Source organism: Acyrthosiphon pisum, chromosome A1 (assembly GCF_005508785.2).
Source record: "Acyrthosiphon pisum isolate AL4f chromosome A1, pea_aphid_22Mar2018_4r6ur, whole genome shotgun sequence".
Lineage (NCBI taxonomy): Eukaryota > Metazoa > Arthropoda > Insecta > Hemiptera > Aphididae > Acyrthosiphon > Acyrthosiphon pisum.
Window position 1 is genome coordinate 25,185,523 of NC_042494.1, and position 20,716 is coordinate 25,206,238.

Here is a 20,716-nt window from a genome sequence, read left to right on the forward strand (position 1 = left end):
ACTGTATTATATTATGTCAAAAACACTAGTTTCATTATTATATATTATAAATATTGTATAGATACCTACCAAATATTTGGTGTCTGACAAACAATGATAGAGTAATATTATGAATTGATTTTAATTATGTTATTTTTATATTTTATTTACAGATAAATAACTATATTATATTATAACCAGGAAACTCAAAGAATAATTTTATTATAGGCAGTAGAAAAAATAACTCTTTTATTAATATACGAATCATTGAATGTGGGTGATTGATTTATTGCTTTGACAAATGATATAGGTACCTATGTGAAGCACATATTGAATTTATTAATCATACAGAAGAGACCTAAACAAATCATGACGTCATGTTCAAATATTAAATATAGTGCACGAATCAGTGTATTTACGTCTAAATATATTATGTGTGTGTACATATTGGTTCATCACGTATTTCATAATTTGCCCAATAGGAATAATCTATAATATTATGCATAATCCATAAATGTACTGCAGTCTATTGGAGAACGCAATACCTATATTTAGTTTAAAGCTACTTGAAACAAACACAATGATATGGTTATGAATATAATACGATATTATAATATGGTAAAGGAAAACAGTTCGTTAGTAAAATTATATTATACCTACTTTGTGCTCTTATACATAGTTCGATACATCAACTATTAATTATTATGGTATAATATATGAACAGTAAACATAAGAATTAATAGTAATTACTAAAAAATTTTGCATCTTCTCAGATAAAAAAAAAAAATACCAACATTCCAAAACAAAACATTCCGAACAATCACAAATGCCTCTTGGCTCTTAAGAAATATTAAACTGCACAAAGACTTAAAAATACAAGAAATTCAAAACTACCTACATACAATTTCTAGCAAAAATGTTCACAGTTCATTGCTTAGTTCAACAGGTTCAATGTATTACAACTTACATGCACAACCACCTCAACGCCAATTAAAACGGGGTCGTCTTCGTGACTTTCTTAGTTACCTATACGTTTCTTCAGATAAAACGTCAACGTCATACCACTTTATTTATATTATTTTATTAATATTTAATATAATTTATATAATTTTAAAATACCTAGTCAAAACTTAATAATTTGTAGATATAGATAGCTTAGGCTATAGGAACATCTTATTTTTAATAATAATAATAATAATAATAATAATAATAAAAAAACTTTAAGTATTTAATTTCAATATTAATACTTTTGTCAACTTTATGGATTTTGTGCATGTAAGTATAATATTATGTCATTAGGTACCTATGCATTTTATCTATTGACGACTATCGCATTCACTCCCGAGAATTAGGATTGTGATGAGTTTTAAAATCGAGTTTAATCTAACTCTAGAGCTATCTGAAACTCCCGTGAGATAGGATATTAAAAATAAAAAACGAAATTGCCATTTAAAGTTTTGGCGTAGTTTTTAGAAACAAAACTTTACGGGGATTTTTTAATAATTCAAATTTATAACTGAATTATGCATGTCAATTTAAATTATGACAAACTGCATCGTTTCCTTAATTTAATATTTAAAATACAGATAATTCATTTTTAAATATTAAGGTAAGTCTTACTACTTCGTCACACATATTTTATTCAAAAGATATATATAAAATGGTATTTTATTTTTAAACGCGAACTTGAAATAAAGAACAATGTTATGAACACGCAAAAAATTTACCTAACCTGAAATTATGTGACGTAGTACCTACATTAAAAATATGGTATAAACATGGAAATTTTAATGCAAATAAGGTGTTATCATTTTTTGAGTACGTAGCTTAATTAAGTTTAAAGTAAAAATTAATAATGAGCCTGCGTAATAATTATAAATTATTATAACGTTGAAATCCTAGCACAAACCTAATAATTGTACCATCGAACCATAATAACTAAGTTTGCATCAAGAATGCATTACCTAAACAAAAACGCAATATAACTTTATAGTTGTAATTAGGTACTCATAATCAAAAATGGCTTATTCAGTAGGTAATGGTTTTTTTGAAATGCACCATAATTATCCACCTATTCTCTATACCTGTAAGTTGTAACGTTGATATATATTTTATGGTACAACGAATTATCTCATTTTACCTACAAAATGTATATAAATATAATATTTCAATGTCCCGAGGAAAGTGAATATTAAAAGCTAAATTTGCAAGCATTCGAGAACAATGTTATATAATAACTAGCTGATTCCGCGCACTTCGTTTCTCGTAAAAAATGTCAACTTTTTTAAAAAAAAAATGTGATTTATCAGGTACTTTTAGATGTAACTCGCTGTAGTAAGTGCCTCTCACTCACCTTGATATGCAATGTGCGAAAATTCGATTCGAGCATGTTTGTACCTGATATGCCCGAATTATCAATGGCAACCAATAATAAATAAATACTAATTTCTACTAATTATTTCTCCTAATAACAACCATTTATAAGCAAAAAGGTCCATCGTAAATCTCATAATCCCTGTTTGAGCACCTCCCCGGGTTGTGGGCCTACCTGGTCCAATATTGTTAATCCAAACCATTCGAGGACCTGCTCGAGCACATACAAAAATATCATGAAAAACGGCGCAGCCGCTTAGGAGGAGTGTGAATACTTACACAAGGACAGAAGAAATATACATATAACGGTGATCTAGTAAGTAAAATAATAGTTGTTAAGGCGTATGATAAACATGTAATATTATTATGATAATGTGTAATAAATATTTCGTTTCAGAACACGTTTCATCAATGGAACTTCTAACAATATAAATTGGTAAGTAGGTATATCATTTTTCATGCATACCTACCTATATTATTTTATAACTTGAAAAAAATCTAATGACAATATAATTTCGTGGAAAAAACTTTTAAAAAACACATTTTATATATTTACCACAGTGTATTTTCGTTATTTTTATAATATGATACTTTTGCAGTATACTCTACCGCAATATATTTTATGTTGATTCGCAGTACCTAATATTGATTGAAAAATATTTCCCGTAGATTAGAACTTTTACAATTATAATCATCAATAATGAAATTGAATAATATTATGTATATTTACAAACGATTGCGTGTTATAAAATTCTCTGAATTTAATTTTGTGAATGAATAAAATATCTGATCGATTACATATTTAATAAATACCTATTTATTAGTCATTTTTTTTTTAGAAATAAACATGCGATATCTATTAATTTTTTGAATGCCAGTGAAATAACTTAATATAAGTATTTAATACTTTAAAGCTACGCAAATATATGTAAAAGTACAAAGTGCAATAAATAATATTGAAATCATATTATTTTGCTTATAGATATTAAATAAATTAAATTGAATACGATAGAAAATAAAAAATTATAAAATTATATGAAATCATTCGTTTTGTATAATCATGATCACTAATTTAAAAATTGTTATTCATAGAATCCTAAGTCATATAGATCGTGTTGAATATTGTACATTATCAATGTAGCAACTATTGAAGAAATATCGGTGAAATGAAATTATCATATTGTTTTATATTTTATGTGTACATATTTTTCAACAGATATTAATTTATAATCTAAATAATAATTAATAGATTATGGCAGGTGCTTACCACAAAAGTAAATCATACTATTTCTGGACGTGTTTTATTTTATACATACAGTTGAGTTAGGTAACTTTTAATATTGGATCCAATTTGACGTTTAATTGATGATTCATGTGAAAGCTAGATTTGTCTACATATTATGTACAATTTATACTACTGACGTCAGAACTTACCTAAATTGTGAATATTATTAAAATATTATATGTAATTTCACCAAGGTTTTGTGTTTTGGGAAAAATATTAATTCGACTGTGTCTAAGTTGCTTCGTCAAAGTTTGTACGATGCCACTGATATAATAATTAACGTCATTAATGAACATTTGAAAGTAAGTTTGAGATCGTGAACTGCTGGCGAACCCGAGAAAACACATTACCTACACATCTGGACGGTAACTAAGGAAACTATGAGGACACCAACCATAACGACCTTTTTCTTTTTTTGTTCTAAATAATTGTTGTTTTAAAATGTTTACCTATTTTTTATTATATTATTTATTTACATTTTTGGCTTGAGAAAATATTGAGTTATATCAACAAATCCATGGACAAATATCATTCAATTAAAGTAAAATTTAAGTTGTGTCGAATCATTCTAATCAACCAATTTTTAGTTTTATTTTCTATGATTTAAAATTCATATATTTTATACAATTTATTTTGTTTTTTCCATTTATGAAACGTCAAAGTAATTAGAGTATAAAATTAATTACTTTAAATTACTATGATGAATATATGGATTAAATAATGAGGTTTATAATTACTATTTTACATAGGCTATTAACAACCGAAAAAAATGAACACAAATCTCTTCATCCGATACCAGTAATATCAGAAATAACATGTCAACTAATATTATTTTATTCTAATAATTTGAAACTTCTATTTACACGGTCAAATTTAATAAATTGTTTGAAGTGAAATTAATATATTTCCGGATACATAGGTAACATTATTTGAATTTTTTAAAACCATTCACAAAATTAAAACTATTTTTTATAGTATGGTAAGAGGTAACCCAATTGGAATATTGAAATAAATACCAATATAATAATATTTGTATTTTGCATTCTTAGAACCTGTAGTATAATAATGTATGGATGAAAAATTATTCATTCATGAACAATTCGTAATATGCCATCATCGATGGCACATATAATTCAATATATGTTTAATGTGAAATTTCGATTTGAACATTATTTTTTTATTAAAATACCTATTCAAAACAATAATCTGTTGAATAGCTTGTATATTAATAAAAAGTCAAATATTTATATGATTACTTTATAGAATAAATTATAGAAACAAATAAAATTATTCAACACAAATTCAATACTTCTTGTTTTGTATTTTAAACTATTATAACTTAAGTCCAGAGTAGTAAATTTCGATTTCTAGAAGTTTTTTGTGCGTGGTCGTAAATAATCTAGATGGCCACCTTACCTATGGGATATCTACACATTTTATGATTTATACAGCACTCAATTTTCTTTCGATGTTCACACTAAGAACAAAGGAATATTATAAGGGAAATAAAACATTATTTTTTATTTTATTTCAGAAGTAAAAACTATAATAAAATAATATATTATGTCAATAGTGAAATGTAACATAAAATGTTAACAATAATAAAACGAAATGTCATAATTCACAACTTCACAAGTACCTACCTACCTATATTGTAAACGTAAACATATTTTATCCAAATGCTTTAAGACATCATATTATACAATATGTGAATATTTTACATTTTACTACCTACCTAACCCTTTTTTGATGTCTGACGGGTCGAATACTTAACGTAATAATTTGCATAAGATTGTAGCATAACAAATATGGAGGAACAAAATATAAATCCGTAAATAGCTCAAGGATCATTCGAATGGGATTTATTCGGTACAAGACAGATTTTCGTGACATGTTTAAAAAAAAACTTAAACGTGATATTATGGTGCTTCGGGCATAATTGTTGACACCATATTTGATTTAAATTCAAAAATATTGTTGCTATTGAAAATGTGTTTAATTTTCACCGAAACAATAATGATTCGGAAAAGAATTAGAAAAAATAAATGAATGATTCATAATTAGGTTAAGTTTCGTACAAAATATGTATTTTATTCTTTATATTTCATATTAGGTATATGTCAATGTTAGTTAGAAATAAAATAATATAATTTAGATACCTTAATATTGTGATTGTTAACATGACTTGTTGTATATTTGAAGAATGGCATTTAGATAATATCGAATAAGACGTATTAATAGGGTGGTATTTATAGCGACACGTCACAGATGAAGGTTAAGTAAAACTGTTCGAGTATGACAATTGACAAATAAGTGAACCGTTGTTCGTGTGTGTGCTGTCAACAATTTAATATTCACGAAAATAGTTACTAGTTTAGATGCGTTTTAAATAATATGTTATATATTATAATAATATTATGCGATACGATGTCGAACAATTCGAAACACGAACACTATATACTATTCCCATAGACATAAATGGAGTGATCGTAGATAGAGAGGTTCGTATACCAACATTGTTAGAAAGAGATAGCATACATCTTAAGACGGTCATAAAAGAACAAATCACATATCATGGATTGAAAAACATTGTAATATATAATATAATAGTTTTTAAAAATGTTTCCACCTTTAAATTTTGCTCATCATTCCATGATATCTATTTTTTTCTGTTATAATTTTCTTAAGCCTCGTTCACACGGTCACACTAATGAGTATGACACTAATGATATTGTGCGTCGTGACACCTAGTGCGGTATATTTAATTCGTTGAATTTCGCGACACTGGTGTCATGCAACCAGTGTTCGGACTTATCTAGATAAATTTATCTAGATGAATATCTAGATAATTATTTGTTCATCTTTTATCTTATCTTGATAAATAGTTACAAGGTATCTAAACGTTCATCTTAGATAATTTTTTTACTAATCTAAATAAATTCATCTAGATACATTTTTTATTGATAAAAATCACGAAATTGTACTAAATTTTTAAATATTTATACAGATTCTCAAACAAAGTTTATGGTTTATAAATAATGTAATTATTTTTATTTATATCATTATAATTATTATTATGTTCCTATAGTGCCCAACTAAAATATACCAACATTTATAACCATTTAAAAAATAATTGTATCTTTTTTTATCTAGATAAATATGAGTTAAGTTGTCTTTTATCTCTATCTAGATACATTTGAGTTGCATTATCTTTATCTTTATCTAGATAAAAAAAATACTTATCTAATCCGAACACTGCATGCAACTGTCGCGGTCGCCGTGTGAACGAGGCTTTAAACTATACTCTATAATATCTTATAATATCTTTGATCTCTTTCTTACAATATTGGTCTCACGGTGACATATGCGGGGTGTATGGCAGGCACAATCCATTTATTAATAATATGTCTATGACTATTCCTAACATTCGCTGCACAACGCGGCATAATGTTGCTTTCGATACGAAAATATCGTAGGTGTTCATTGAATGATTGAAGAGATAATAATATAACCTATTCAAATTACACGATGATCGATGGTGCCCATTATTAACAACATTTTGATTGAAAACTAAATCGTTAGCGTGGGTGTGCGGACGTCAAACGTGCGAATTTCGTACTATATAATATATACTCCGTGACAGGTAAAATGGCCAAGATCGAGAAGTTACGGATACCTACAAGAGTAAGTTATGTTTGAACACAATGTATTATAATTTAATACACGTGCATCGTGCACAGTTCGAACTGACAGTTTTCCGGCTTCTATATAATAATGTATTACATAGTATACATTAATATAATAAGTCCAAACCATCATATCACAAGATATGTACATACCTACATAATTGTATATTTATGCGAGATGACATGGCGTGATAAACCTATGGTAGGTAGGTACAGGTGGCACAAAATACCGAAACTTTAAAGTTTAAATTAATAAGATAAAATAATATTATTATTAATATTAGTGGTCCGTCAAATTATTGTTTCTGACGGATAGTCTGGTTGGATACGTACGACCAAAATTATAACAAGACATATTATGGTCCTTGGAGCTATATGTATAGTGAACGATACCTATTATTAATAAAAACCGTGAAAATAATAATACATAATAACGAACCCGAATATCGCGAGATTCGGATGTGAAAACCGAGTACGAAAATGCGAGTTCCGACAAACTACTTGAGTTAATATTAGAATATGTATATATTGTTATTTAGACAAACGAACAAAGCACCAAGTGCCTACTGTAAACAATAAACCGCTCGCGACGACGGCGAGATTTTACGTAGGTAGGTACAATGTTATTATGATATTTTTAACGGAATAAAACAAAATAATAATATTCAAAGTTCCTGACAATTAAGTCCGACACGGCTCGCTGTTCGTTTGTACTGCTTGGCGCTTAAAAATTTAATTGGATTTTTAGAAATTGCGTTATGCTTGTGGTGGTTTTGGTGGTGGCGGTGGCGGCGGCGACGGTGGTTTTAATTAACATTTTTACAAATATTTCAGAGAACTCGGGCGGATATTATATTATATCCACGCAGGTCTCGGAGTAAATTATCAAAAGAAACAATAGTCATCGCAAGCAATCATATAAGACTAAAATAATATAATAATAAGAAACTTACTCAGCGTGGTTGTGATATTATAGTAAAATTGCAACAATTAGTTTGAAAATATTGATTACATTCAATAATGTCGTACTACGCCGAGAACGTGGTTCAGCTGAACAGGTGGGTAATATATATATATTTTTTTTTTATTTATTAGATAATATATAATACCTACAAGAACACTAAGTATAATATTATTATGTGATAAGGGAAGAATTACATACACACATATTAATTTATAAATAAACTAAGCGAATAGTTAAATAAATATAATATTTACACGAAATGATGGATGCGAGAAGTCATCCATCAATGGCACTTACGCAGGTATTATAATATATAGATTATTATTTTTATTTTAATGCTATATTATTATTATTATTATTATTATACAAAGTGGCACGTGAGGATATACCCATTAGCCGAAGAGGGGGACTCGCCGCCCGGACAAAAACTGTTTTTTTGCCGTTTTACCTATAAACTAAAAAAACTATAAAAAATCATGAGATTAACGAAAATAAAATGTTGAAATTTCAAAATGTTCACAAAAATAAACTCTATAAAATGGCTTTTTAATTTTTTTTTCAAAAATAACTTTTTAAACTTTTTATCAAAAAATAAAATAAAATAAAATACAAGGTGTAGTCCTTGTCCCTGTGAGTCTAATAAAAAAAAAAAAAAACAGATTTATGATATATTTATTATCTCGGGAGATATCGCAATGGGTAAATCCTCACGGGACACCTTGTGTATTGTAGGCCAAATGTGGGGTAGAGAACTAGGAGACGAGTAGACGACCCATGCGGCGGCTTCTATTAAAAACGGCGTTGCGGTGGGAATTTTCTATAAAAAAAATAAAAGACGTGACCCGATAGTCCACTGTATTATTATTATTAAAGGCTCGTGGAATAAAGGCGACGGCGTTAAGATCGCACTGATGTAATAAAAGCGTAAACAATAAATTATTTGCAGAGAGCGAAACGTGTCGGTGGTAAAGCGGTAGCCCGGTTGATGATGAAACAAAAAAAAAATGTATAAAATGTATTTTGCTCTTTCTCGTCTCCTCTTTCTCGTTCATGTATAAACATTTTCACGGGTTGAAAAAAACGAGATGAAGTGCATAAATAAAATAAGAAAAACTTCGGTGGCTTAGATGTTATACCATGGAGTGTACTAACTCAAATGCCGTAATGGTAACCGATCATCGAGTATACCTACCGCTACCACTGTCTACATTTGTATAAACACCATAGGTGGGAATGAAAAATCGAATAGTATTCAACAAGATTTAATAATAATGTAAATTCGTTTTTTATCAATAAATAATCATACGCATTTCATCGGTGAACTACTATTAATCATTCGCATTACCACGAAACACCAATAAAAGTTTGAATAAATTTAATATGACACATAATAATATACGAATTGGCCAAGCTATGTATGGACTAGCTAATTGTTTTTTTTCCACCATTTAATGCAAACAATAAAGACTTTATGCGGAGTAAACTTCATCTAATTAAATATTGAAAGGTGCCTAATGAATAATAATAATAATAATAATAATAATAATAATGATAAAAGTTTCAATAATATTGACCTTCAATAAAAAAAAAATGTAGGTACCTATAGTATATTGAACACATGGGTAGATGACCAAAAAATTCATTTAAAATGAAAATAATTAATCATTAACTTTTTTGAACTTAGTTCATTAAGAATATATTATATTTTCTATCTAATACCTATATCTACGTCATACTATTGAAATATTAAGTATAATATTGACATTTGTGTTTTTGTTCTATCACGATTTGTTGAACTATAATAATATTATATAAAATAACTACGTTTAAACATTTGGTTACTAACTTGTCTTTTGAACGAAATCTTCGAAGCGGTGGTCGGACGATAAAAATAATGATTACTCTTACAAAATATGTTTCACATGTAATGTATACAAATTTTGTATCTGCTCACACGAGTACAACGGCGTGAGTTGCTCGGATTTAAGACGTCCACATCGTATATTCGTAAATATACGCATAATCTGTTAGATCAAAATTAGGTAGAATTTCATACCGTTGCACGTTGGAAGGTAAAGAAAAAGAGATTCAAATTTTCCAAGTCAGATCTATTTTCTTGTTCTGTTCATGACCGAATAAGATGAGTGGTAACGTGTTGCTCCTGTTGGTTCTTTTAAAGGTGTCGACAATATTTCAACTGATCAGGAAAATTGCATATTTATATACTATTATATTAATACGTATAGGTAACGATAGTTTTGTGAAATATTATTTTTATTTGCAAAAAAGTGTACATTGTATTTACGGAGGGAGTAGGAAGGGGTGGCAATAATTCTGTTCAAATGTCTAAATACGGTTCTGGTTTTGCTAACTTTCGACACCCATTGGTCGACAACAATGCCTGCTTTTCATTGTACTCGTATATTTGTATAGGTTTTACGTTATAGTTTTTCACCGTTCTTCCCCAAACCACCGAGTGATGGACAATAGAAGAAAACAATGTTGCTCTTCCTCAATAGTATAATATTTATATAATATTTCACTATATTTCTTTTTCCTATTTTGTCACGTCCTGCGTGCTGTACCGCACAGAAAATGAAACGAAATATGAAATATTTTAACGTCAAAAGTGAATTTTTTTTCATGACATCGCGATAATCATAATTCACACTACATTCTGGATGAGCAAATAATAACAATTGTTATAGCGTACCGTCAATTCCACGTCTAACCGCTTTGTGCGTAACTACTGTATACCACGATGGGTCTCTGAAATAATATTTATTGTTTCAAAACTGCCGTTGCGGTCGTTTCAATAAAAAGATAATATAGCTTTTTAGCCAATTTTAATGGTCTTAAAAAATAAAAATGGTTACATCTGTGACCAATGTGATATTCAAATATATGTAACGAAAAACTACGTTATCCTGCTTAAAATCCATTTAAAAACCAATATACTTATTTAAATTGTTTTGTGCGTTGCCCCCAGTCATAATTTGCATAATTTTCTGACTCCACATCCTCCAGTAAATTTGTTTCAGTAATGTGTTAATATTATCACGATCTTAGGTCGTGGTTTTAATTGTCGAGAGATTGAATACGTGACGCATTGAAATTCATAAATTGGTTTCTCGATTAACACCAATTGATAGAAAAATGCTATTTGTCAACCGCATTGAAATATTAATATTATAATATTATTCATTATTATTATTATTATCATTATTATTTATATGGCAATAAATAACTGTTGTATTATTTTTTTTTATGTAATAATTTTTGGCAAAAATTTGCTGTAATATATTATATAATAGTATAGCTAATAATATAGTTTATGCGAAGAACTAAAAGCAATTGACGTGGGCAATATACCTATAATTATTATTGTAGGTAATAACAAAGTATACATAGTCCAACTGTTATGAAATATCGTTTAAAAAATAAAATTAGATATAACGGTAAAACTATTTTGAATTACTAGAATGTATTTTAAATGGCTGAATATGGCATAAAATTGATATTGATATCAAAAAGCAATCAATTTTTATTTTATTTTACAACAATAATAATATTATTTATGACGGCGTCCTGGGTAGTCAATTTCGCTACATGCATCTACAAATCATACTATTATACTGAAAACATTTTTAGTAATAATTATTGTATGAAAAAAGTATTCCACATATTTTAAGTCAAATATCGGTAACAATTCAACATTAAAATGGATCGATAAACACTAATTGAATTTGTCTTATTAAAATAAATAACGAATAAAAAAACTTATTCAAAACAAACAATTGCACCCACTACTATTTTCAACTAAATATTGAACATTGATATTTAACCTATGTGCAATCATATTTTTTTTTTATAAACCTACCTGTATTTATTTATTATCATACTTATAATGATTAAACTATTAAAGTATTAAATTCATATTAACAATGTAATTATATTATTTTATATCTAATTTTTAAAGTAAATTTGATATAATTGATTTTGTAGCTATTTATACACAATTTTCTTTATTTTAAATGTCAATATTAAGTGATTGTACAGTGAATGTTTGTTTTAATAATCATTTTGAAACCATAAACATCGTGGTTAGTTGTAAACCCGTGGTAAATGGTATACTGTAAGGAATAAATAACACTCGTAATTTACACAGCATAATATTTACTGACAAATTAATCTTGTGTTAAAGATTATGCTCTGTAAAAAACACAACAAAATAATAACTAAACAGTCATCGTCCATCGAGGTTACTTTTATTCACCATAATATAATATATAAATTTCCGAGGCAATTTTTTGTTATGGGAAAATAAATTTTGCAATGCGATTTTAACACATACACAGCATCACTTGCTAAAAATGTAAAAAAGACAAATAAATTCCTTTAAAAAATGCGAACAAACAAATTACCTAATACGATAATATTGTTTTTTTTGTTTTAAAGTGTTTATAACACCTATATTTGTGTGTCCACATTGTGTTTGAGATAATTCAGACTATATTTGGATGGTTTTATTTTAGTTTTGACCATCATTACTGCGTGTTACGAGCGCTGACATTCGTTGACTCCATATTGTTATTTTTTTTTATTGCTATTTATATAAATGTGCATTTAATATTTTATTTATATTCGTTTTATAAATTTAAATCATTAGGTAGGTACTACAAATCATAGGTACCTAGTTAATTTGTTCAATATTTTTAAATACAAAAAACACAAAACATGAATGATAAATATTAACGAATTTATAACTTAACAAAACAATTATTACCGATGTGTCTGGATATATATTTATTATTTATGTATTTTAAGACTTCTGATCGTATTGTAAAATTGTATACAATATTATCATTACACTATTAACACTGTTCACCGTGTCAACATCAGTTGAATGCATTAAAACATTACAAACGTTAGGATTGTTTACAAGACCAACTTTTTTTTTATCATATTATTTGGAGAACAAGCCATCGGTCATAAGCATAAAACCTACCTCGAGTAGTTGAGCAGACAAGAATTTACATGTTACTATATTTTATCCGGCGTTACAAAATTTAAATTCATAATTTATTTTACGGTATATAGAAACTGAAAGGTGTCGATTTCGCGAAATCTAGTAGCTAGGATTGAGAACGATCTAAAACACTGAATTTAAAATGCTAAACGCGTACCTTACTAAAATGCTTAGCTAGTGGTTAATATTTATTGATTTAGACAGGTAACTTTATAAAAAATTTAAATAATCTATCAGTCAGTAATCAGTCTCCAATGTTATGCAAAATATGTATAGGAAAATTGATTTCATAACACATTTATAATATAGCTATATAGCTATTGAAGGGCACAGCGTATGTACGATTATGATGAACATTGTACATTTATTACGAACATATTCTTGTATGTATTATACTGCTATAATATAAATGTAGACGTTACATTTTCAAGTCAATAAAATAAATAAAGTATAAGTTCATGTATGGATATAAAAATATTATATTATTATTATTTTTAATAAGCATTAAAGTTTGTTTTTCTTTCATTTGTTTTTTTTTTTTTTACTTAATAAGAAATTGGTGAAATAATTAAAATACCTACCTATGTAAACATCAATTAAAAATAAATTACACAGACAAAGAAGGTCATTATGATGGGCGATCGTTTTGAACTTCAGTATACCGTGTATAATGTATAATAAGTATATAAATGTACAATGTATCTATAAGTATAACATGACAATGGCTGGAATAGTAAAAGCACTCGTGTCCGAGACAAAGGTGCATATTCCGGGGAGTTAAATGAGAAATCACTATTGTATGAATAGTACTTGAATGAATCCGTTTCGTGCAGATGAATAATGAAAATTCCATTATATACCTACCTAGGGATGATTTCAGGCGAAACGAATAAGACAGAAACAAAGTTCATCACGGAAAACGGATTCTCAAAAACAAAAAATTGGTTGCGACTGTTAAAAACTATATAAGATATAAAATCGATAAAAAGTAAAATGGGACTTATATGCTACACGTCATAAGCTCGCTTCTGGCCACACATTTATGTGAGAATTGTAAAACGGTGAGATAAATTGTGTCATTATCGTTAGACCGGAAATTACCATAAGATCAGAATTTAAACTACAAAAATATCTACAATAATTTATTATAATAAAGTATATGCGCATGGATATTATAAGACTAACACTTTTTAGACTTACCGGAAGAGCTCGGTCGTTTATGTCTGAGAACGAATCTACTAAATGAACATGCTCCTCGGCCACCACCTTGTCCATTTGCAAAGTGTAATACCCTAAAGTTTTGTCACACTGGTGTCGTTGATGACTGAGTAGTTGGACGATGAGCACATCGTCGTTTTCCAAGCATTTTGATATCGGCCATTCAAAGTTCTAGAAAAACAAAACATGCATTTATTATTATTTCTTTTTAAATACATGACATATTTTGCAATATTGATATTATTATCTCTTTTATTGTCTTAATACCATATTTATTATTTTTTTTATTATTATTTATAAAATGATTCTCGGCGACATAGGCCATAGGGATATAGTTATTATTTACATTTCATTAAGAACTTATTTATATTGATATACAGATAATTCTGTGAACAATTTATTTATATTGGTTTTATAGTTTGTTTTAAAGTTTTGCTTTTATGATGAATTCTATGATGGTTGTTAGTGAAGATCTGTTGTATCCGAGAGATTTTTAAAGGTAGGTATTCCGGAAGTTTTGAGGTCAATCTTGATTCGATGTATGTTTGACATTCCGTCATTATGTGGAAAGAGCTATGTCTGAAAGAGCATTACAAAGTCTCGTCAGTCTGTTTTTAAGGCATAGATTAGGCCGAATGGAACCAATGGTTTCGATCATTTCGAGGCATGTGATGTTGAACTGTTCTAATACTGGGGCTGGATTGGGCTCACTAAGAGAGTTTTCCATTATGTACTTAAACTGCTCATAGTTTAATTTATTGTTCGTTATCTCTTCGAAGCCAGTTTTAATGGGTTCCAGTGTTTGTCTAGTTTTATGATTATATTTTGGATAGAATTGGAACGTTTTGTTTTTTTTTGTTGATGGTTGAGTTGTTTTCTTTGGATTTGGATTTGGAGGGATGATTACATTTAAAGTCATATCTTGAAGCGTGGATCTATGGGATGGCGAGCTAATTGTTGGACGATGGACGATTGTTGGTGTTGATGATAGTGCCGGTCTCTTTTTTATTTTGGAAGTGGAAACTAACGTAATATCGTTTTGCGTTGATTCCATAATTACTGGAGCATCGAGGAGGGTTAGTTGAATTGAGGCTTACATCAGTGTCGTCCTTTAGGTTTTTTTTTTTTATGAAAGTATCTACTGGGGGCTCGTTGTGTGCTGGGTTTTCTTCAAAGGTGTTAGCGTAACTCTATTAGAGCTGCTTATTGTGTTGTAGGAGTCTGATAATTTGTATATCATGATATTTGGGGCCTCTGCTGTGGGATTTTTGCACTGTTTCGAGGTGTGATCTTTGAGTTGAATTTTATAGCGGGCGAGAGTGTCGTCAGAAAGAAAAATTCTGTGGGGTATGTTTTCGAAATTAATCAAGAGTGAGTTTGGCCGTTTTTGAAAGTCGGCGGAGTTTATATATACTACTGTAGTTGTGGGCGGTCGAGTTCTGCGCTTGGGCGTGTGTCTGTTCCGTGGCAGCGTCTGACGCGTCACCGTAGTGGGGACGGCGCCTGACCATATGTCTGACCACTGCCCGACGAAAAGTCGTCGACGCTGAATATGCTGTTCTTATTTTGAACAGACTATAGACGACGTTTAAAGCTTTGGATGTTTGCTAGTTCATTTATGTTGAATCCTGCGTTGATGTGAGTTATCTGAGATAACAGTTGAATGTTGTAATTGTGTAGGTGTACTTTTGGAAATAGCGAGTGAAACATTTGAAATTATAATTATTTTGACCGGGTTTACTAACCATCTAATTTTTATATATGTATGGTCATTTAAATTGATATTAGGATAATTATTAATCAGAAAATCAACATGGTTTTTGTCGTTTAAATATATACAAAAACGGTTGTTGGATATTCTAGAAATTTATTTGATATTTTTCAGTAGAATTAATTTGTTGACTGCTAAGATGTATTCGATTTGAGCTACATTATCAATTGATTCCAAGACGATGGTCTTTTTTAGTAGGTTGACGTTGAGAGTAAGTATAGTCTCAGCGAACGTTTTTATTCCGAAGGGGTTTTTAACAGTTTCGATGTTAGTATTTTGATTCGATGCGGAGTTTATACTTGGAACGCTCTGTATATGATTGGTATTGGTTTTGGTTTCGTAATTGGAATTATTTGTGTCGATGGCCTTGAGTGCGATATTGTTAGCAGTTTTATCTGAGTATTGTGAGGATTTTGGTGGTTCATTGGTCATGTTATCTACTGTGTTGGCGGTGGGCTAAGGATTAGATGTTGTATCATTGGGTTTACTATGATTTGTTTTTTGATGACTGAATAAGTCTGTCTTTAAGACTTATAGAGTGGTTGGACTTAACACCCATCTTTGGTTGTGAATATTAATGAGAAACAAGTACCTATGTGTAAAACAAAAAAATCTACTTTTTGATAAATATTCATATATTTACCTGATTCACACGTAACTCAATTGAATGCTTACAAGAGTTAAAATAAGAGAGTGCGATACGATAAACGTGTTGCTCGGTCGAATGTGAAAACGTAACTGTTAATAAAATATTGTGTAGACAAGCTACAAAATGTTAGCTTGGTAAATGTTGGCAATGTACTAAATTCATTCTACAATTATTTTTTGTAAGTGGTACCTAGCTACAAAAATAATATGGTAGGTTGTTTTCATAATTTTTGTCGAAATCTCTTTTAATTTAGTTTTAAATTAAATATAATGATTATATACATATTATATAGGTATACATATTATATTATAAAAAATTGGTATCTAATAATTGTACCTATCTATTTTAGTGACAAAAAATAATATTTAAAAACTTATAAAATATGCAATCTATATTCGATTTGGCAGTTATAAAACATCAATAATATTATAAAAAACGCACATCCATTAACTAATAATAGGTGTTCTGCTTTTTTATAATTTTCAGGTTGCGTGGCATAAAAATGTGAGTTGGTTGTTTGATTGTTTATTTTATTTATAAAATGGCATTTGGTTTCTGAAAAATCAATTGCCAAGTATAAAAAATTCTATAAATTGTATAATCGTTAAAAACGTTTGGTCGTCAATATCAGTTTTTAAATGTATACCTTATAATTGTACCCAATTAAAGTAATTTATTATTTATATAAACTATAGACAATAATATATAATGATATTTAAATAATTAGACATTTTTAACATGCATTAAGACATGTATACATATGTATACATTTGTTTTAATTAGTTTTATTTAATCATATTATTATTCGATTATTTGATTATTATAAATACATTTTTAGCACAATAAGCTTTTAGTTTTAGTAGGTAGGTACAACAATTATAATAATATAGCATGTTTGATCAAAATAATTATTCTGTCACAAAAACGTTTTCATTTAATCATTTTATCATATTTTCTTTGTTTGTATAAAAAATTGTATATACAATAAAAATTAAATTAAATGTATAGGTACCTACATATAATATTATGTTCATTGAAATACAACATATTTCCAAAATAAATAATACCTAACTATTTATAAAATAATTTAAATTTCAAATATTATACGAAAACTATCACATGTACATATATTTACATATCGGCAGGTACCAACTTAATTTAAATATTTGAATAAGAATAATCACAGTTGAAAATAATCTTACAACCTATGCAGTTTCTAAAATTATATATTTTTACACATTTATTACAATAATTATCTAGCTTCATTAATTTTATTGGCCAAATAAACAGAGCTAGAACACTAGGTAGGCACTTATATTTAGATTAAGATAATATCACATTATAAATTATTATTTAATATAATTTAGTACTTATATAATAAAATATAATTATTATTCTAATTAATGAAATAAAAGTTTTAATAATTAGGAAGGTTTCTAAATAGGTACTATAATACAATTTTCCCTTCTAAAACCATATATCTAAATAATTTAACCAACCAATACTTTACTATGTTATTCATCTAGATGGTTTATTTAATTTCAAAGAAAAACAATATTTTTGTGTAACAGTTATAAAAGTTCATAACAAAATAATGTACCTACCTAATAGTTGTTAATAATAATTATTTTTATGAAAATAGTAATCCTTGTATATTTTTTTATTGAATTTCTTATATATTATATAATAAATATATTAATTTGAAATAAAATATAAGGTTAGTTTTCAATGTACTATATTACATTTGTTACTTTATTTTATTTTATAAAACGTCGTAGCTCAATGAGTTTATCAAAACAGATATTTCCTCAAGGGCATTATTTTATAAATGATTCCCTGAGTTGCTGATTTAATATGAAGACAATGTCAAAAATATAAAGTTATAAGAAAAGATACAATAGTTATATATAAATATAATATTGTCTTTTAGCTGTATACGTTCTTTACATTTATTAGTCTATGAGAAGAATATTTTTTGTTTTTACTTTCACATGTACTCTTTCTTTTGGAAAAGAGCCACTCATTAGTGACACTTTAATCTATGAAATATATAAATTATAATGTAAAATGTTAAGTCAATTAGTATTATTTGAATTAATTGAAGACAAATTCGCACTATTTTATATAGTTGTTTGCGTTTTTAATACCTAATTAATGATGTAATAAAATATGCCAGAAAACTGTGTAAACCATAAAAATGTAAATTAAAAAGATGGTGAGAAGCTGGGTAACGCTATGCTGTACATTAGATGTCTAGAAGACACTGTAATATCTGTAATGGATGTGTCAAATTTTAATTCAATTATATAAAAATCATTGTATATGAAAAACGATTTCGAGCTATCTGTCAGGCTATATTACTCAGTATATTAAATTATTTTTATGTCATTGATATTAAAGTAGTTTACTATTAAGCATTTAGTATAATACTAGGTTAAATTACATTTAAAAACGTGTATAAAATATTATCATAATGTATGATACATTTAAAAAAATTCAGTACTCGCGAATAATATTTTTAAATTAGGTACCAACACCTAAAATATAACTTTTTAGTTTATATAATAAAATATACCATTTTTCGTCCATTTTTCGTTTAAATATCTAATTTCGTCCAAATTTGAACTTAAAATGCCTAAAGTCAATATATTTTACTTTCTGGTAAAATGTTTGGTTGTTGTTAAAAGTAGGAATACTTATTCTTTGAATATTGTATTAAATTTTCAAATCTTAGATAGAAAAATGTTTACGAATTTCTAACTCAAAATAATTTTCTACCAGAATAAATGCTAAACAACACACATGATTGTAAAATATATAAATATATACATAGCTCCACTCAGAATCCAAAATTGGAGTATAAGAGAATAGGAGTGAAAAAATTATATAATAATATATTAATGCGTCATCCAAAAAAGCATTTTTTTTAATATTTTATAACATGACAAAAAAACTTAATTATTAAGAGCTAGTTTATTAATTTTGAAAATTGTAACATAAAATAAAAATCAATGGATGGAAACTCTATATAAAAATCAAAACCATTTAATACCACTTCCGGGTTTAAGTTATAAGAAGTTCTTTGTTGTTAGACGAATAATTTCCAGATTGGTAAATTGTAGGTACACATTGGAACTATAAAGTTTATATAATTTTTCACGTATGACCTCAAGTCAGTGTGAATTCTTCGTTAAGAACAGTGAATAGCGCTTCGCATCTCAAGGCGATACAATAATATATTCTTTTAACTTTGTTTTCACATGATATAAGCCAGACGTGGTGTTTAATGTTTATCCCTTTCCATTAGATGACCATTGATAGACACAGGATTACGCCATTACGGCGGTACACTATTTTCAAAAACTGTAAAATGTATACTTACTGGCTGTAGGTTAACTAAAGGCAAGAATTTGGCGTACGGCTTATTTTCTATATATTTTACTCTCATCATTTATTAAAAAGAAGATTATTAGAATGACACTTAATGACTTTTAAATAGGTAGTTCTGATGATTGGACGAGACTCAGTTGTATTATACCAGAGTTATTATTAGTATTATTATTCAGAAAGTAATGTCTGTTTTTTATAAATCGAGTTTTTATTTGTTGTATTCTCGTATTATGTTAAAGATGTAGGTATGTGTAATAGATTATTTTAATAAAATAGAGCAGTAACGTTAATAAACGTTTCGTATGTACAAAAATTAATATTTATGTTTATAATGTGCAATAAAATAGGCATGATTAATAATACGTTAGAAGG

The 20,716-nt window shown here is 27.8% G+C and overlaps 1 protein-coding gene across 4 annotated transcripts in view; it reads right to left on the bottom strand.

Annotated features, from left to right (window-relative positions):
* LOC100159656 (otoferlin) overlaps positions 1–20,716 on the bottom strand; it is a 158,687-nt gene that overhangs the window by 57,349 nt on the left and 80,622 nt on the right. For 3 of the 4 annotated variants that reach the window (XM_016807691.2, XM_016807690.2, XM_029486841.1), the window contains exon 3: positions 14,517–14,705. In XM_016807691.2, coding sequence (XP_016663180.1) covers positions 14,517–14,705 — 189 coding nt within the window. Of the gene's footprint in view, positions 1–5,796; positions 6,238–14,516; positions 14,706–20,716 lie in introns of those variants that run through there. The other variant, XM_029486842.1, reaches the window with a different exon arrangement.